Source organism: Glycine max, chromosome 7 (genome assembly GCF_000004515.6).
Source record: "Glycine max cultivar Williams 82 chromosome 7, Glycine_max_v4.0, whole genome shotgun sequence".
Lineage (NCBI taxonomy): Eukaryota > Viridiplantae > Streptophyta > Magnoliopsida > Fabales > Fabaceae > Glycine > Glycine max.
Window position 1 is genome coordinate 44327515 of NC_038243.2, and position 21036 is coordinate 44348550.

Here is a 21036-nt window from a genome sequence, read left to right on the forward strand (position 1 = left end):
ACTCAAATCTGAACCAGACTTTATTCATTCATTTTGAATTAAATTATTGGCTTCTATAAAACCATTCGCTCTTCTTCTTCTTCACCCTCTTTCTCTTTCTCTGCGTGCGTGCCTGCACATATCAAATATCAGTTCAAGTATTAAAGAGGCTCATCCATAAAATCTACTCTCTCATCCGTGAGAATGGTTTCTGCGGAGAAAGATTCCAATGAAACAACCAATACTCATCCAACCATCATCGGGAAGTCCATGCGAACGGTGCGCTCCAAACTATTCCAACACGACCGCGCTGCGTGCGTCTCCGACAACTTAACCGGTTCGCTAATGGAGCTCGCCTCGCGAAACAACAAATCCGTTAAATCTTCCATTACGGAGGAGCAACTCCTCGAGCTCTCTCAAGCTCTGAGCGATTTCTCCGCCTGTAGTAGCGATATCTCCGGCGAGCTCCAGAGGCTCGCCACCGTTTCCTCCTCCCAACCTCCTCCTGCTGCTCCTCACGTCGACGGCCAACCCCAACCTGAGCACGAGCCCTGCCTAGGGTTTCTCCAGAGGGAGAGCTTCTCCACCGAGATCATAGAGAGCATCTCGCCGGAGGATCTTCAGCCGACGGTCAAGATCTGCGTCGACGGACTGCACTCGCCGTCTGTGGCCGTGAAGCGATCGGCGGCGGCCAAGCTGAGGCTGTTGGCGAAGAACCGAGCCGACAACCGCGCTCTGATCGGCGAGTCCGGCGCGGTGGCTGCTCTGGTTCCGCTGCTCCGGTGCAGCGATCCGTGGACGCAAGAACACGCGGTGACGGCGTTGCTGAACCTGTCTCTTCTGGAAGAGAACAAGGCGCTTATAACGAATGCCGGTGCGGTGAAGGCGCTGATTTACGTGCTGAAAACAGGCACAGAGACTTCAAAGCAGAACGCGGCGTGCGCGCTAATGAGTTTGGCGTTGGTGGAGGAGAACAAGAGCTCAATCGGGGCTTGCGGGGCAATACCGCCGCTGGTAGCGCTGCTGCTGAGTGGGTCCCAGAGAGGGAAGAAGGACGCGCTGACGACGCTGTACAAGCTGTGTTCGGTGAGGCAGAACAAGGAGAGGGCGGTGAGTGCCGGGGCGGTGAGGCCGCTGGTGGAGCTGGTGGCGGAGGAGGGGAGCGGAATGGCGGAGAAGGCGATGGTGGTGCTGAACAGCTTGGCGGGCATTGAGGAGGGGAAGGAGGCCATTGTGGAAGAAGGTGGGATTGGTGCGCTTCTGGAGGCGATTGAGGATGGGTCGGTGAAGGGGAAGGAGTTCGCTGTTTTGACTCTTGTTCAGCTCTGTGCTCACAGCGTTGCCAACAGAGCCTTGCTTGTCAGGGAGGGAGGGATTCCGCCTCTCGTTGCTCTTTCCCAGAACGCCTCTGTTCGAGCTAAGCTCAAGGTATATCTATATATCTTGCTTCCTAAATCTCAATGCTTATTGTTGTATATACATAATGGTTAAATGCTTTTAGAATGCAAATTGGCAAAGGTCTAGGAGAACATTTCGGAGGGGCTGCTTGGTGTCATAAAAAGAAGAAGAAGAGGGGATTGAGGGAGTCATCACTTCCTTTGTTTGGCGACATGCATTGCTTAAGAAGTGTCGCTCCCTCCCCTTTTTTTGTTTGGTTTGATCTACCATTAAAATGATCTGATTGCCCTTTATCTAGTAGAGTAGATTTATCTGAAATATTTACATTATGGGTATGTAAATTGGGGGGAAATGTAGGACGCATGAACCATTTTATCCCCTCCCGATACTTCCTATAAGGGAGTCATGCAAAATATGTGCTTTCCACAGAAAATGTATCCTACCTTCCAACTCTTCCAAGGGATGATGAATGCAGTCCTTTTCCCGTTCCTTTTATTTTCACCCAAAACAAAGTACAATAAACAGACTATTAGGCATTATTATACATGTTTTTTTTTTATCTATTTATAGATGCCTTTGTTTGCTTCAAATGTAGGTTTTACATTCATCGACAGTAGACATGCTGTTGGATTAAGGAAAATCAATTTTAATTCTAGCAACTCCAGGAAGCTCAAACATTTGCTGTTTACAAGATTGCATTCTCTGCTGTTTTTTTTCCTCAAACACTGTAGTATTTTCTTGGTTGACTACCTTTTATTGAAGTTTCTTGTTGGTTTTGCAGGCCGAGACACTCCTTGGATATTTGAGAGAATCAAGACATGAAGCATCATGTTCAAGTCCTTAGATAAGTAATTTATACTTAACTAGGTAATTATATAATGTAATTGGTTGTTGTACATATAGTGTTTTTTTGGTTTGTAACTTTGTACAGTGTGGATTTTTTAAATTAGAAGCTAGCCAGCACAGCTGTAGTCTGACCCTTGATGATTAGTCTTTTTAAGCTAGGTTCAGCGATTTTGCTTTTCCTTGTTCAATGTGTTATGTTTCCAGGAGTTGTGTTGTAGTGTTAGTTTCTGTTTATTTGTCTTTTTTTTTTTTTTTTCTTTCTCTTAATCTATTTGTTTTGAAAACTTCCAGTTTTTGTAGAAAAGCCTTGCTGAGTTTTTTGTGGTTTTGCCTCTCTTGTAGTGACTGTGAAAGTAGAGGTTGTACTGCACTACCACTCGGAATATGTTAGGTCATAATTTTTTATTTTGGTCTTGGAATTTTGATTTGGTTACTTTGATACTGTTAAATGTATTGCATTGGCCATAGGCCGTTAAACCACTTCATCTGTTTCCATTGAAATACCCTTTCGGAGTCTAGCACCCGCCAACCGGGACATAACTGTCGACCGAGATGACTTTCACATAACTTTTGTACCTTAGAATTCTTAGATTACTTCTTGTTCTTTACCAGCAAATCTTAAAAAGTACATTGTCTTAGCTAAAAAAAAGAAGTATCTTTTCGTTCTAAGATTGACATGTTATTTCCGTGGAATTTTTTATATATTGCTTGCTTACCGGCAAATCCTGAAAGTACATATTGTATCTTTTCTTTCTAAGACATGCTATTGGCTGGAATGAAGTTGCGGAAAAGATATAATATCCGTTCTTGCTAAGATTTGATGCATGTTGGTTATTCGTTTGGGATTCAAGTTTTGTGCAAAATTATACATAACAGATAAGCAGTACGCAGTTTTGGGAAACCAAAGACACTATTAAAATAGATGTGTATTGTATACCATTGATAATTCTGTGTAAAGACCAAGGTGGTGATCATTGGTAATATTCAAAGAAATTATCAGATGTAGCAGAAAATTGGAAGATTTTTTTTTTCTTTCTAAAATATAATGTTTGGTTTAATTATAATTGGGTCCATTTAAAATGGAAGCTTAAAAAATATACGTGAGTTTTATGTCTTTACACTTTATTTTAATTCAAATATTTCACTTTTTTTTTTTACTTCAGTTCACTGAGACCTCTTTGATTGTTTTAAATCAAACGGATACAGTATGCTAGAAAACTGATCTGATCCCCCATACCTTTTTCCTGAGAAGAGTAGAGCACGTATCTCGATAAATTAAATTAAGATAGGCATTGTAATTTGTAAGATGCATTTATCTTTATATTTTTCCCCAGTTGTTTAATGGCTGTTTAGATTGTTCTTAAGGCATAAAATGGCAGATATAGAGGAATGTTGGGTGGGTGTGAATTTATGTGCATAGGAATTAGGATGAGTTAGAAGGGGGTTGGTTCATTTGAATAAAATGTGATGATGGTGTGGGCCCGTGAAGCTGCTTCTCCTTGTTGCAAAGCGGCTCGCCGGTCTCATGCTTTCATGTGCGGTATCAAGTTGCATCAGTGTGCCCCACAGCCACAGGCTCCTACATCTCTGTGGTACCAATTTTCCTCAAATATCTTCATTTTTATTTTTTCTTCCTTTTCAAATCATCTTGTTGCCTATAATAAATTAATAATCGCCAATTAGCTGGCACAGCAGGTATTTTCCGTGTCTCTGTTTATTTGGATAATTTGAAGTTTGGAATAATCAGCTGTCGGTGTTCTCATCTTAAGTTCACTCATAACCATTAACCAAAGGTTTTGTACACATTAGGTTGATTCTTGAATCCAAAGGTGAAGAGCTGTTTGGTGTGAGGGACAGTGCTTTCTCTCACACAAAAGTATGAGTTGCTGAGATGTACAGAAACCTACAAAAGCTAGTGGTTGAATTTTCTCTTCTTCCATGTACTAGGCTGTGCGATTAAACAAATTTCTACTAAACATTCAAACTGATTTTTCTTTTTCTTTTTTAATATACACGATCAGAAGGAAAGAGGGGCAGCGGTTTAAATTTGGTTTAACTTTTATTGTATGATATATAGATTTGATCAAATACGATGTGTGATTATCTTATCACCACAGTATATTTTTAGTAAATTAAATGCATTTAAAGTTACACAAGAACTCTGCTATGTTTTTTTTTATATAGTTTATCTCAAAAATCAATTGTTTTTTTTTATTACAATCCCTAATGCTCATTTTTTTAAAGGCAAAGGCAATTTTATTGCATTCCCTAATGCTCATTAAATACGAAAACAACACAGATAATCAATCATGTCCTAGAATAATCTAGTATTTGCCAAGATTTATCAATTTACGTGGCATGATCAACCAATTATGCATAATATTTATTTTTTATTGATCACAGCAATCAATATCAAGAATTTTAACATATTATTATTTACATGGAATAAAGAGAGAATAATGGGCAATATTTATCTAATTTAATTATTGCATGATCATGATATTGTTAAATAATCTTAATTTGTCCTGTAAAAAAAATCTTAATTTGACACATTACAATTAAGTAGCCAAGCAGCACAATCAACCAACCAAGCAGTACGATCAAATAATCTTAATTTACCAAACCACAATATATGATCAATGAAGGATGTGATAAATATGAAAATATTTAAGTCATAATTATTGTGCAATGTTGGGCCATAAACCGTGTTAGCAAGAAATTCAACCAAGTTTTTTAACCTTTATTTTAGAAAAAAACGTAGGATTTTTTGTTGATGAATTAATTATACCAATGCAACCTAAATGCAAATTCCCTAAAAACATGATTACTTAAGAATGATTATTCTAATGTGAGTGATTTTCAGATGGGGCACACAGGTAGAAATAATTTGAAAAGGATAGAAAAAAATCATCTAATAAGAATTTTCAAATATGAAGTGAATCCTAGTCAAAAGTATAGTCAAGCTGTGAATTTCAAGGGTTAGTATAACAGTTAATCTAATTAGAGATTTAAGTCCCTTAAAAATTAATTTCATTACCAATTAGATACTCATCTTTCTTTTCTCTCAAAGTATTTAAGGGTTAAATTTGAGAAACTCCCAATTTTTTGTTAGCAAACGTCTTACCATAAACTTGAAAGGTAACATAATTTATACTATTTATTGAATACCTACAAGGTCTTTTCTATTGGACGAACAATTTAGAATGTCATTTTAAAGCATTAATGGAAAAGTGAAGTTTATAACAAAATAGACAAATTCACTTCTCTCTTTTGTTTTTTTCTATTCTTTTTATTTTCCTTTTTCATTCTTTTGCTTTCCATTTTTTTCTTCATCCTTTTTTTGGTCATTTCCTTTTGGTTTCTTTTTCCCTTAATAACTTTCTTTTCCTTTTTCAGCGGCATTTCACAATATCATAAACAGAGAAACTAAACCATTTACAGTACCATAAAAAATATAATTAAAATAAATATAATAATGTAGTTTCATTTATTATGTGCAGCAGAGAAGAAGAGAAGAAATGATGTTTTTTCTTGAAGAAGAAGAAAAAAGCCTGTAGCATTAATGCTATTCTTGATCTTCTTACTTGGTGTCATCGTCCTTATTCTTCTTGTTAAATGGGAAAGGTCAGAAGGCCTTTGGTTCACTAATAAAAAGATTGTTACGAGTGCCAGCAAAGAGGAGGAATGTGCCAGCCGCGCCTAAAGACTCTGTCATGCTTAAGAATGAGATCAGCTATACCTCCACCAAAACCGAGGGTGTCCTGCTTACTAATACCATGCATTAAATATGTTGTTTGATTTTATGTTAAAAAATTGATTTTAGATCTAAAATGATTTTAGATCAATTTTTATATGTTTGATTTCACCACAGTTTTGCTTGAGAAAAATAAATTATCATTGAGGAATATGTTGTGTAAGTTGCAGAATGTATGTATGCATGCATTGCATTGAGTAACGTGACATAAGTGACAGCTGTTAATTCCACTAGACACAGATTCTATCCATTGAGATTTCAAATGTAAGCGTAAATTGAATTGATGTCATCCAATCCATCCATGATTTATAAACATTAGTTTATAATATCTTTATACAAAATGGAGTTTACAATCAATGTTTATATTCTAAGCTGCAATATCCCCCCTAAGAAAAACTATTGTAAGCTACGAGATAATTTTCCATTTTGTATAAAGATGTAACGCCCAACATTAGCTTATATTATGAGGCTGCATCGTTGGGTTGCTTGTAACTCCTATAACAATTATCTCAAATTACCATTTTTATATATTTATTTTCTTAATAATTTTTTTTTCTTTCAATCAGGGACAAAACTAAAGTTACATTATATAAAAAGCTAATTATAAAAACTAAAGTTTATCAAACAAATATATAAGTATCAATTTGATACAATATATTTATAGTCATATACTCATATATTTTCTAAAACAATTAACAAATATATTTACACAATATACACAAATTAAATATTTTTTGTTTGTGTTTATGTGAACTAAAGATATCACTCAATTGATAGTGGGAGAATAATTCCTTTTAAGATATTAAGAACATGTTAATTTTAAAATGTTAGGTAAAAAAACATTAATCTATTGTGTCTTTTTTTCACTAGAAACAAGGTATTTCCATAATCGGAAGTTATAGATAGGACTAACCCTCAATACACAGATAGTAGGAAAGTAAGTTTTGTATTTTTCAACAAAATCTTCTTTACACACTATAAAAAATTCGAACTCTTATTAATATACTTAAGAAAAAAGTTTGATTCTACGGGACGATGTTAAGTGATAATTCTATATTCATTTTTTTAAAATAATTTAATTAATTAATGTATATTTTATATTTATTGTATTTTATTTTATTAGGTTGATTTAATTATTCCATTAAATCTTAAATTAATTGATAATATATATATATATATATATATATATATATATATATATATATATATATATATTAACTGCTATATATTACTATGATTTATGTTTATGATTGCATGCTAATAAATTAAAAATTCATTCTGTTTTTTTTTTACAGCAAACAATTCGTTTTGTTATTTTATTATTGTAACAGCATTAAAAAAAACAGAATGAATTTGGGTTGATTTTGTAAATTCTAGATAAATAATCCACAATTAATTGTAAGTTTAAACAAATTAAATTAGTCCTGTATAACTTTTGTTCTTTCTATTTCTAATGAGGCAAAAAACTATAATAATGCATATAATGTGTTTTAAAAAAAAGTATAAATTATAGTAATAATATTTTTTAAATTAAAAAATAATTAAAAATGCAATATAAAGTATAATATTATAAAAATTATAAATTTAATATCATTGCAGGACTTTATTAAGGTAATACATATAAAATAATATTTTATTTTATGAGATGATATCACCTGATATCTCATAATCATTCTTTTCAAATAATTTAATTAATCTAAATTTTATGTTTATTTTATTTCTAATAAAATCTTAAATTAATTGTGAAATTTTAAATCAATTCTGAGATGTATGTGAATAAAATATATTTAAATATTTATTTGCTATCTACTATTACTAACATGTTTATTAAAATTTAAACTGAATAAAATATATTAAAAATTCAAATAATATAAAAAAATTACTCCTATAAACTGAATTTAATATTTTTGCAAAACCGGGTAACTAAGCTAGTTTAATTATAATGTACGTATAATGTAATATCTTTTATATTAACGCTCACATAATATAATTAAACAAAGAGAAAAATAAATAATACTTTTATCTATAATTTTACTAATTCAGAGTCCTCATGAAAACACGTGTAAAAAAATCATGAATCACATTTCCTGCTATGCTCTGCACTTTCATATATATGAAGGCATTACCAGATGAATGCAATTAACCTACCTTCTTTCATATATATATACGTGTAATGATGTATGTAATACTAATGTGATGATGATGAGAAGGAGCAAAAAGGTTATGAAATCAGATATTGAATTTCTTACTAATTAAGGAGGAGAAGCGGAACTTTCTTATGTAGTTAATTATGTTTTTTGTTTCCTCTTCTCACCGCTGATGCTTGAATTGACTTGGGTTTACTTCCCAAAACTCATTATTTTTTCTCCGCTTCCATTCTTTAATAAATATAATTAATTGGTTGCGTTTGGGACACAATTAACTCGCTAAGGCATCACATAGCTAGTTGCCTTTGTGGAATTCTAACTAGTAACCACAGATACAGTTTTAAAACTAATTTGAATATTCATCAAATCAGTATAAATATTGCCAGATTTTTTAATTTGAATTTGCTATAAATTTAAACTAATTTGAATATTCAAATCTTGAAAATCACACTGATCATCATAATTAATTACCAACTTTTTATATTTTAATAAAATAAATAAATAAAAGCATTTACATTTTGGCAAAACAAAAATAAATGAAATAATGTCACTTGATATTTGCTCACGTGTATATTTTAAGATAATCTCTGATTTATTAGTTTGGCACTGTAACAAAAAAATGAATTGAATAAGGACATTAGAACGAAAGAGGTTAACAACAAAAAGATAAACCAAGTAAAATGAAAGAAAAATAAATAATGTATTGCATGCTTTTTTTAGCGTTTGTGTTGATTTTTAGCTTTTAGGATTTTGGACACTTGGTTGGGCCAACGGAACATTGTATTTATTAATAGAAGGCATTTGCATTCTGCACCTTCCAAATATGAATTCCACACCTCCCAAAAAGCCTTAATGGTAAAAAATTATCTTAAGCCTTAACACTTCCTCTCCCTCTTCCATGTGCCGCCCAAGTATCTGATGGCACCCTCATCCAAATCAGCAACTTCAACAACAACTAAAAGGAAATCTGCACCTTCTTCCCCTACCCCACCACCGCGGCCACATGCGACTGGCTCAAACTCCCCTTCGCCCACCGTTGGTACTCCACCAACCACCTCCTCCTCAATGGCTGCCAAATCATCATCGGGCTTCCCTACCATTCCACGTGGCGACCCCAGGTTGATGTGAGAAGGTAGTGCATGATGACACAATGACTTAGCGACATAAGTTCGAGTTTGAAAAAGACAAAGAGGGTTTGGTGCCTATTCTAGAACGATTATTCTGGAATATATGTTTCCAAAATAACTATTCTAAAATATGGAAATCTACATTCAAAAATAGTTATTTCAAAATATGAAAACTATATTCCGAAAGAACTATTCTAGAAATATATCTTATTATGGAATAGTTATTCCAAAATAGAATCACTTCGAAAACCTATCCTAGAATAGGTATTTTGGAATATGAAAAATTATATTCTGGAATAGTTATTTCGGAAGGGTATCCTATCCTCAAACAGTCATTTAATGGGGGAGCCTGATAAAGGGGTATTTTTGTTCGCTGAAGTCTTGGGGGAGGTACAGAATGTAAAATAGAAGGTGCAGAATATAAATGCCTTAATTGAATGGTCAGCATGAGAGGGTTGATTTCAGCCATCAGATCCATAAAATCGTGTTTTCGGTTTCTTCCCACTGTCACAGTTGAACAACGTGTCTGCTACGTGACTTTAAAGTCCAACTTTAGGGGTATCTAAGTAAGCGCATTTCAAGAGACTAAATTAAATAGACAAGTCAGGACTTCAAAACTTGTCGCTTGGTGAAGGAGATTAATTAACTCTAAGTTTTGAACTATGTTAGAGTTAAGCAATTTCCTTTGCCGCTGTAACTACTTCATGCTTAATTATATGAACAGTCTTTCGAATTCACGACTTACACAATACGTTCAGGTAAATGTTACTTCTACAAAGCAAATAAACTCAAGAAGAAGTAAATTCATTATGCATGCGTAGAATTATGTATCTATTATGACTACAGGGTGATATATAGTAGAGTAGTAGACCAACAAAACCTTGAGCTTAATGTAAATCTGTAGTGTAAGGTTTCTCATTTGAGTCAGTACAAGGAACTAAACGAGTATCCAACTCATATCACATTAGTTAAAATAACACTACAGCCAGCGGAAGAGGGCAGGAAAATAATGCTAGAGTCATAACAGACGTTTCTTTTCTTTCGTTTCAGTATTAGCATTTACAACGAGCTTTGAGATTCTACAGAAAGCATTTTAGAACAGAGGTAAATCTCAAGTCCTATGGAGAGACTACTACGGATATATGGTGAATTATGCTCAATTAAAGGTCAAAAAGGAGGCAAACTCTCGAATCAGTGAGTTTCACCTCCAAGCAGAAGAGGTGGCCATATGTCTGTTCATCCAACCAAGATAAAGAGCACCATCTCTATGTTCAAGCCTATAATTTTGACTGAACTCCTTTAGGAGATTTTGTATAGCAACCATCACTGAAGAACTCAATTGACACTGTTTAAATCCAGCCATGGAAAGTCTTGACCTCCACTTTCCCAAAAGTTCATGCCTCTCCACCCTCTCAACCCCCTCACAAGCTATCATGTTGACGATGTCTCGTGCCACGCAATGCTGCTCTGCGCTAATCCGCTTCTTGTCATCTCTGGGGCAAGCCACATCTATAGATTCAAACATTGCAGTATAATAATCCAGGGTCTCAACAAACCTGTGAAAGAATGGGGACGTGTTGGTGTTGGATTCTTGCTCAACAATGGTAACAACCTTGGGAGACAACCTCTTAACCAACCTCAGCAATCTATCTCTGTGATTCTCAGTGCTCACACTCTCATCAGGCATGTGGTGCAAAACATAGGGAAAACTTACAGCCAGAGCTTCTCCGGGTAGAACTTCAATATTTCCTCGTACAACCTCACAGCCAGATATTGCAGCACTGCGGAATTCAAATGGAACTCCACAAGACCTGGCAAAATCTGAAAGCCTTTCTCCTACAATCTGAAGTCCTCCACCACGTGCATGAATCGACTGCGAATCATCAACACCTGTCACACGAAGGGAGGGGGGTCCCCCAGGCCTATGTGCAAGAGCCTGGATAAGTAAATGCCACTGCGTGCCCTGCGCAATTTGGAAATCAATTATGTGAATCCTGGACTCATTTGCCATTGCTTCTTCAATGACAGCATTTGCAGATATGTATGCAAACTTCCAGTACGGGCAAATCTGGTACAAAATGTGCATGTAACTCATTAGTTCTTTGCTTGTTGGTTGTTCACAATTCAAGGATTTGTAGATGAGATTCCCTGATGATTCCAACCTTGCTCTAAGCCCCTCCAATAAGTAAGCACCCAGCCTCTGGATTGGATCACCAGAGACTGATACCATTTTCCCCAATACATTATCCATCCAGCCTCTTGCTGTTGGAACATCATCATCAGACACAGCCTGTGCACATACCCTGAGGACTCCTTTCAAGTCAAATTGTGCAACGTTCTCTGCAATCTGATCCCAGTTATGTTTAGCCAACTGAGATGATCCCTGGAGGCCACCCTTGACGACGCAGCAGCCGCAACTGTCTGATTGTTCAGGCCCCAACAATGAAATCTCCAGTTCTCTAAGCTTGTGCTTCAGTTCATGCCCGTCATCAACACTGGACAAGCCGCTTATTGGCGAACCGTAGGTGTTGTCAGAGGACTGCTGGTGATCTGAATAGCATGACTGAGAACCCTGTGGAGAAAATGGAGTCCTTTTAGATGATACACTGGCATAGGAAGGAGAATCATCACAATCCACGAAACAAGTAGTGGGTGCTGGGCATGATTCTAGAGTAAAGTATTGCTCCTTGCAGGTTTCAAAAGAAACACTTGTTCCCTGGCTGCTGCTATCATGGCATAGATTGCTTTGCAACATTTGGTAAATGCCTTGCACAGGCTGGTGATAGAAATGGACACCAGCTGAACTTGGGTGTTTCTGAGACGTTTGCATCTACAAAATAACTATTAACTCCACCAATGAGAATAACAAGTAGTCAATCTTTGTAATTCGGAAGGTTCTTTCCAACCGCACCGGATCACTTGATGGTCATTCAGAGACACAGAGTATAGCATTAAAATTTTGCAGATTACTCATAGTCACCGTCTTTATGGGTTGCTAGATGCAATAATTATCTGCCAAGTGCCAACAACAGTTCATAGATGTTTTAAAGACACACAACCTGCATATTAAAATAAGATAGAATTATTAAGAACAGTTAACGTTGATTAAACAAAGCAAAGAAATACGTTCAAACGGGTTGACAGATGAAGATCTAAAAATAATTAAGATGAGCTAAACAAAAGTAAATTCAAACTTCAAATGTCTATCAAAGGAAAAAAAAAGGCTACTGAAGAGATTCTCGCATGAATCCATGTAATTAAAAATATTTGATTAGTACGAATCCTGAGAGCTATACACCTTCTCCAGAGTCATGAGATGCAAACTCACTCTCATATGGAAATAGGATTTCTTTTAAGGTGGAAGGAGGTGGTGTTAATTTTTAGAATCTGACTGATCAATCAAGGAGCTTAAATAAATCTCCCAATACTTATAGATAGGCATCAATAGATTCAATACACTTTAAATTACCATCCACTAGTATTTAGTTAAATTTCCCAACTGAGACTTCATCAAATAATAAAAGATCATAGAAGAAATCCTGACAATAATAAGGCAACCAGAAACCACAGAAAAAAAAAGTATATATTTACTCGTGTCATGTTCCCGAGGAAAAGAACTTTTGATCGGATACGCTAGCAGTAGCGCGTAATTTAAAATTGCGGAAACATACACACAAATTATACATAACCGAAAGGCTCTGTTCTGTAAAAATAGAAAGCATTTGACTCAACGATTCAACAAGGGAAGAAGAATAAATGCACAAGGAAAGACCACTGCTGACACTCGAGGAAGGAAAAAATAAATAAAATCAACCATACATGCCAGGAAATTCAACCCCTTGGGTGCCAAAACCGAAAATCGTCAACCTCTGAGGAAAGTTAGAGGCTTTGAGATCACCACAAGACTGACTAGTAACAGAAGAGAGACTTAGACGTAAAAAAGAAAGTAGTTTTCTTCATTTTTTTGGGGGGGGGTTCTCTTAACTAATAAAAAAAGTGGAAGTCGTTGCTGAAACCCGACGAAATTGAATGGTAAGGAGGTCGGTTGGCCAACGGGTATTCTATGTGGGGATTGTCGATAAAACCGGAAAATTGAAAATGAGACAGAAGTGGGAGTTTGAGCTGAATGATCCAACAGATGAGACAGCAATTAGAGGCATTCCCCACAAGGCATGAACACATGTAGTTGAAAACTAGGAAGTGTCCAGCGAGAGCATACCTGTGTCTGTGACTGCTCAGTTTGAGTTGTGGGGTGCAGTGCAGAGAGGAGAGAGAAACCAGATTGCTTGCCAATGCCAGCAACTAACCTAAAAAACTATGGATTTGTAGCCACTGAGTTATGATTTTATAATTAAAAGTTGGGTAGTGAATACTAGTATTTATTAAGAAGTGAAAATTACACGTTGTTTGTAGATTGATTCACTATCCTATCACTCGGTCGGGTTGAGTTGAACACTGCTAAGGAAGGAACTAGGAAAGTCAGCTTTGCTGGGAATACCGAGTAGTGCAATGTACGGTACAATTCAACATATAGAATCTTCTTCTCCACCGTTAAAGTTTAAACCAACCTCTCTCTCTCATCCATGTGCCCTCTGACAAACCAGAAATTATTATTTACTCCTTCATTGCCACCTCAGGGGTTCTCTTAACCAATATGCCTTTGACACGTAAAGCATTTTCTTTACTCACTAATTCTTTAATTGTTTGGTTAGAAATATAGTGAAAAGAAAAACATATAAAATAAAAAATACAAATATAAGGAATAGGGAAACGAGCACTCAAACATTTTAAGGTTACTATTATTTTAAAAAAATCTTGAATTTCAATTTATCTCTTTTATTCACCGACATAAAAACGGATCAGACCAGTTAGTTATACTGGTTGAATTCCCACTCGATATAGGATGGTTCAGTTAAGCTGTAGGACCGAAAATATAATTGATTTTTTTTCTTCTTAATAATCAAATCAATTTTATAACTCCTATTAACATAATATTAATAAATAATGATAAAACGATCTCAACTATTTATTTATCTTAATTCTCAACAATTTTGATATGTCAAGAGTGTCCTGAGCCTTCAATCCAATCTGAAATGTAATAGCAATCCATTTGAAACGGATTGAATTGGAATTGCATGAAGAACAAGGTATCATTAACAAAAAAAAATAGCAATGGAGATTCCCTCCACACAATTGGGTTAAATGCAATGGTTCAATTAGACATGGAGGGCAACATGCTAGTTGTGCTAGTGTTTTAAGGGATGCCTCGGGGAGATTGGGTGTGAGGATTCTGTTGAAAGTTGGAAAATTGTAGTACTATGGGAGGTTTTCACCAATTTTCTAGTATAACCTATCTACAAATACCTCTGAGGTTGCAGAAAAAATTCCTATTCATTTACTGGAATTTTACGGTAGAAGAGAAAAAAACACAAAGAACTTGTGGGAAAGTCCTTTGTTTGTTTCTCTCTTGTACTAGAAAATCCATTAATCCAAGAGAATCCAAACCCATGTGTGGTACCAATTGTGCTCCAACTTCACATTATCTTGTATGGCACTTTATTGCTTCAATCCACATAAATGATTCAACAACAATCTATATAAATTGTTTAAGCTGACTTAAAAGGTGCTGACATTGTGCTAAGCAAGGATGGGCGTTTGTGGAATGGGTTGGGAAATGTTTACTTATGTCTTAAGATCTAAAATTTTGATAAGATTATTTGTTTGAACTTGATAAGGTTTTGTTGGTAATGGAAATAAAAAAAAATATTTTGATGGAGAAAATGCGAATAAGTTGGTTAAGATTATGATAAAAGTCTATATCAATGAGTAACGACATCATAAGTATTAAAAGAAAAAAATCATGATTAAATCATAATTTGATAGGAGGATGTATCACAACTTTATAAAATGTTCATTAACTTTAAGATGTAATAAGATTTATTAGTTTATAAATAAGTATTGCATTTTAAATTTTAAATAAATCAGTCCAATACAAATCTATTTTACTTAATATTTTATCTTTTTGTCTTTTATGTCTTTACATTACTTTATTATTTTCATTTATAAGCTTTCATTTACAATCTTTCATTATTTTTTACCTTTATTTTCATTCAAATCTTCTCCTTCATTTTATTTTTCTTTATTTATCTACACTATAAACACTATTTAGAAAAGCTTAAGAACACATTATCAACGAACATATTATTTTTCTTGATATACATTATTTGATCATTATTGGAGATCACATTAAAATAAGACTCACCCAAACATATTATGGTTAATTTTACAATTTATTTATAAATCAACAAACGTAAATTAACATTTCACCCGTCCAATAACTAATTCAATTTTTAAAATTGATAAATTTATAAAACTGCTTTTAGTCACCTCACCTTATCTCTGCAGGTGCAAACTTTAATATATAGTAATGAAACAATGGCCCACTTAATCACTACTATATAGATTCAGAGATTAACAAGGATGTTCATGAAAAGAATGTGGGGAAAGTAGCGAATCTTGGTACCTTCTTTCATGCTTCCAAGAAAGAACTAGTTATGTCACTTTTTTTTTTTTTAATAATCAAATCCATCATCACCCCTTAATTAGTGTTAGTTTTTTTTCTTTGGAAAATTAGTGTTCGTTTAACAAAAAATTTAAATAATTCCTCTTATATATATTATGACCCATAATATAATATAAAATTTATAATTAAAATTATGATAAAATTTGTTTGGTTTGTGTGAAAATAAAATATATCTTTGTTTGTTTTCACTAGCCAGTAATCTAAAGTGGTTAACTGACTTTGATCATAAATTAATCAAATAATTTGTGGTGGTTAAAATTTTTCAAAATGAATTTAAAATTTTCACCCAAAAAATTATAATTTTTTGTCACTTTTTATATGATTTTCTCATTTTGGTGAGATTTGGAGAAAGATCAGGCAACAATAAATTTTAATATTTTCTAAGTATACTTAAAAAGATATAGAAAGATAATAATTAAGTTTTAGCTATGTCAAAAAATTATTTAATAGAATAACCACTAATAACCAATAAAAATATATTTTACTTTATTTTATTTGTATAGGATCAAATTAACACAATTTTTTTATATGAACAAAATTAATAATTTTTAAATTTTACAAAAAACCAAACATAGTTTACCCTTGAAATTAACTTGAGCATATATTTAAATTATACATATTATTCTGAATACAAATTTATTAGAATAGATTTTGTTTAAATATAAAATAAATGTATCCTTAATAATGCCACCCAATTAGTAATTAGTAATTACTATCACTAAAACAAAACTCATGGAATGATTGAATCAATTGTTGTGGATAATACATGTGTTCTCTATGAAAGAAAAGTTGATTATAGTATATCTAAATCTAGATGAACATTAAAAGTGAGATTACATGAAAAAAAAATCTAGACCAACACTACTCCAACCGATCAAGTCGTTCTGTCATTTACATATCATTATGTATGTGTGTGTGTGTGTTTTTTTTTTTACTTACAAATTACAACAGCATGAATCCCAAGACTACTTGGCTGCAAAAGTATTAAAATGTTGTTGTCTTTCCAACCTCCATTTCGGATTTTCTCACCGACGATCCAAACACAGGCTACAACCATCAAACAGAAGCAGCGTAGGCAGTAGAATTGTGCGATTCTATTGCACGTTACATCCACCAATCTAAAATGAACAGAAAAAGAAAAAGAAAATATTATCGCACGTCACACAAAAGGTGGGTCGGGCCAAACAACGTCAGCAAGGACTGGGACATCACGTGGGGGAGACCAAATCAACATTTCTTTCTTTATGTAGCATTTTTTACCCTAATCATAATGATCGTTAACCAGACATGGAAAAATATATAGTATAGTCAAATGGAAAGAAAAATTGTTATAATAAGTGACATGATAAAAGAGAAAAAAATATGAAAATAAAATAAAAATAAGATATAAAGAGAAAATAAATACTCTATATTTATAAAAAAAAAAAAAAAGTTGGGAGTGATTTATTAAAGGACAGAGAGTGGGACAATACATTGATAAAAAAAGATTTGTGGTAAAAAGAAAGATTTGTGGTGATCTTATCCTTCCCAACTAAACAAAAGAGACTTTTCTATTGGGCCCGTGGTTGCAAAATATTAGTATTTGTCTCACTCTCAATCTCCGGCTTCACCGACTTTGATCTTTCCCTGTACCTTCAGTGCTTTGTGGAATCACCTTTCCCTTTTTCTTTCATCGAATGAAACACATTCTATTCCAATTCCAACTCGGACAAGCTGATATTGGTGTGGCTATCTCTTCCCTGCTTTCTTTCTTCTTTCCTATTTCTACGAAACATTCTTCAATTCGCTTTTCTCACCAAAACTATTTTTTCTACGAATAAATTTAGTAGTGTAAAAGTATATATTAGAGGTGTACGTATTGTATTTCTGTGCAATGCAGTTACACAATATAATATTGAATCATATTGCTGAAAAATCTCACATATTGTCTGCCTCAATTACTGGGATGCAATGTTTTGTGAAAGACCTTAACATTGTTTCAGAATATATAGTTGATTAGAAAAAGTTTATAGTGATACAAGAAGAGTTGTCCTAAAAGTAACGGTGTAAAATTATGGTTGGGTACTGAATTTACACGGTCATTTAATAATAAAAGTTTATAGTGATACAAGAAGTATTGTCCTAAAAGTTTATAGTTTCAGAATTTAGACGGTGATTTGATAATGAATTATTATGTATAATATGATAATTAAATCTATTGATTTTTATAATATTTATGTTAAAAGTTTATATTAATAATAAATTATGATTAGTTAATCATGTAAAATTACTTAAAAAAATGTTTTAAAATTATAATTTTACAATAAATGATTTCTTATTTTAATTCCGCACTAACCTCTTTTTATGACTGGATTGGAAAGGTCTTAGACGCACTGATTCCAGTGAAAATGAATGTAGTTTATCAGAAAGTTTTCAAACAGCAGAACGCACTAAGCAATTCTCTCTATCTTGTGTGAGACAAAAAGGAAAAGCAGAAGTTACGGTAATGGCTGAGAAGGAAGGACATTTTTATTTAATTATTTTAGTTTTATCCCTCAATTCAAGTCGCTTGCACGTTGACATGAGTCATGAGTGTACAAAAGCTTGACATAATTAAAATGAATGTGATTCTACTTCTGTTTACATTAATTTGCCAAGGAATTGTAGTTCTGATTTTGATCTCCTCTCATTTTACATTTTAGGATTGCAAGTTACAAGGGCCGGTCAATAGTTTAAATCATCCAAAGAAGGAAAAAATACATTTAAATTGAAAATTTATTTATTTTAGTTGAGATTAATTAATCCTCTGGATTCGTGACATGGCGTGTAAATATAGTATAGATAAAGTAAGTTTAAAATGGAAAAATTGTTGCTGTCAATCGTGCAACTCAAGCTACTAATTAATTAAACCTCACATGGATCACTCTTTAGTTGCAATTGTTGGACCATACGAATATGAAATTGAAAGAATAATGTATTTGTTGAGGTCGTCCACTTGAGTCCACACCCCGGGGAAAGAGTGGTTTCTACATTCTACAGTTTCATCCAGGGAGACGGGCATATAGATACATAGTTGAAAAATGTAAGGAGTCGGGTCGATATTTCCTTAGTTTTACCCTTTCATGTAAGATGAGTGATAAAGTTTAAGATAGAGAGATGAAAATAAAAGAAAATAGAGATTGAATATTATTTTAGATAATACTCAAAATAAGTAAATCAATTTTTACACGAGTACATTGAGTTTTATCTAACTAAACTAAATGGTAACTAACTAAACTAACTTATAACTAACTAAACTAATAACTAATTTGTAACCAATTAAATTAATTTTTATCTCTAATACGCCCGCAAGCTAGAAGGTGTGAAAAACATTTTTAGCTTGAAGAAGACAATACATCTATATCAAAGAAAATGAAAATAAAGTCTGGAAAATTGGAATATAGCTAAACATGACGGAAATACATCGGCCAAAACAAAAATTTAAAAACAAATCAAAATGTAAGTGCGGCCAAAGTGCATATCTTCTAGAAATCTTCGACCATCATCCACTTTCTCAATCTTTTTCCAAGAATCCAAAGAAAGTATCAAAGTTTAACCATCAAACGAAATCAACAGCAAGGACATTTGACAAAAGCTTAAATCATCAATCTAGAAAATTATCAAAGCTTAACCACCAACCAAAAACTATACCTCAAAGTTTAACTACTTGGCAAAAGCAACAAGGCTTAACTATCAAGAGAAGAAACTAAATCAATGCTTAACCACTCAAGACAGAAACAAAATAATAATTCAATGTTTAACCATCACACATGACACAACTAAAATCATCAAAACAAGCCTAAAAAGCTAAAAACCATAAGCCAAAATCTTCATAAACATTTAATCAAACACCTTGTAGGAAAACTGAAAGAATTCGTATTTGATCCATTCCATGACATATTTTCAAATTCAAGGCCATCATCTTCCTTATTACCGGTGGGTGCTTCAATCACGCTAAGAGCATTCCTTTGTAGCTGCACTTCAATACCATTTGTAAGAACCAACCAATGCTATCCACCTAGCATTTTCCAATCCCAATTGACCAACAAAGTCATGAAAGAATTCAACACAAAGTACATTAACAAGTTGAATTGATCTTCCAGCCCAACAAGGAAGTAGAAGACTAGACTCAAAGAAATGGAGATGAGAAAAAGAAATGGGATGCTGGATAGGTGTTGCACGAGTAAAAAAAAAACTAATGTGATGAAGTGCTGGTTTGATTCTTCACAGACATATATTTTGATTTCTTTCATAAGTGCAAACACCCTGACAATGTTTAGAAGGGAACAGACTAATACAAATACAAAAATTGCTCCAACTCTTGTCACAACAAAAGACAGAGAATTCCCCATACCAGAAAATACAATACCAAATCACAGTGTGAGAAGCATGTAAAGAATAAGATGCAGCCAGTAATATTTCCATTCCCTTGACACAACTAATAATGATCTCCATGTCAAAACTGCTATCCGAGTGGCATTGTTAACTTTACCTTTGCTTTTGAGAACTGGACCTTCCATGATAAAGTTCAAGGATGCTTTAAAGTCTCCAAAAGTTAACATCCAACACTAACTGCCTTCTAAAGCAGTAGAGCAGATCAAAATAAAGCCTGAAACAAATTTCTAAGTAGGCTATCTGGTAGGAATCTTCAGTTTAGGAAGAAAAGAAAAGTAAAATAGAAAAAAAGATGGATATGTTTTATTGAAAGGATAGGGAACACACAAAGGAGCAATCCTCCTTTCACACAAGGGAAAGTCCATGTTCAACTATGGATACAATTTGATTAGATCCATCGTTAAAAAAAAATGAATGAAGCAGCGGAAAAAAGATATGGGTGGAGGTCGATATTGCTCTGATACCATGATAAAGTTCAAGGTAGAGAGATGGAAAGAAGAGAAAAGAGAGATTGAATATTATTTTGGATAATGCTCAAAATGAGCAAATCAATTTTTACATGAATACATTGAGTCTTATATAGCTAAACTTGTGACTAACTAAACTAAATGGTAACTAACTAAACTAACTTGTAACTAACTAAACTAATAATTAACTTGTAACCAACTAAACTAATCTTTATCTCTAATAATGAGGTTCATCCATTGGTGGCAGTTCAAGTGGATTTCTACAAACTCTTTGTTGGATATTAAATGTAGTTAATGAATTAATAAGGACATTTCCCCAAAC

At 33.7% G+C, this 21036-nt stretch overlaps 2 protein-coding genes across 4 annotated transcripts; one reads left to right on the forward strand and one right to left on the reverse strand.

Annotated features, from left to right (window-relative positions):
• LOC100792402 (U-box domain-containing protein 4) lies at positions 1–2429 on the forward strand. 2 transcript variants are annotated; one of them, XM_003529620.5, is made up of 2 exons: positions 1–1407; positions 2159–2429. In XM_003529620.5, exons 1-2 carry the CDS (start codon positions 184–186, stop codon positions 2219–2221), a joined length of 1287 nt encoding a protein of 428 aa, XP_003529668.1. In that variant the 5' UTR covers positions 1–183; the 3' UTR covers positions 2222–2429. The 2 variants fall into 2 exon arrangements, with proteins under 2 accessions (XP_003529668.1, XP_006584093.1); XM_006584030.4 differs by having other exon boundaries at positions 54–1407; positions 1973–2429.
• A 7709-nt stretch (positions 2430–10138) lies between these two features.
• Positions 10139–13745, reverse strand: LOC100792931 (scarecrow-like protein 13-like). 2 transcript variants are annotated; one of them, XM_014777351.3, is made up of 2 exons: positions 13071–13745; positions 10139–12310 (listed from the first exon to the last, which is right to left on the reverse strand). In XM_014777351.3, the coding sequence occupies exon 2, from the start codon at positions 12079–12081 to the stop codon at positions 10453–10455; it is 1629 nt and encodes a 542-aa protein (XP_014632837.1). In that variant the 5' UTR covers positions 12082–12310; positions 13071–13745; the 3' UTR covers positions 10139–10452.
• Between the last annotated feature and the right edge of the window lie 7291 nt (positions 13746–21036).

Bases quoted from the DNA above. Each gene is read 5' to 3' on its own strand.
- LOC100792931 (XM_014777351.3), bottom strand. From the start codon at position 12,081: ATGCAAACGTCTCAGAAACACCCAAGTTCAGCTGGTGTCCATTTCTAT.
- LOC100792402 (XM_003529620.5), top strand. From the start codon at position 184: ATGGTTTCTGCGGAGAAAGATTCCAATGAAACAACCAATACTCATCCA. The intron at 1,408-2,158 runs GTATATCTATAT...TTGGTTTTGCAG, and splicing joins CTGTTCGAGCTAAGCTCAAG to GCCGAGACACTCCTTGGATA.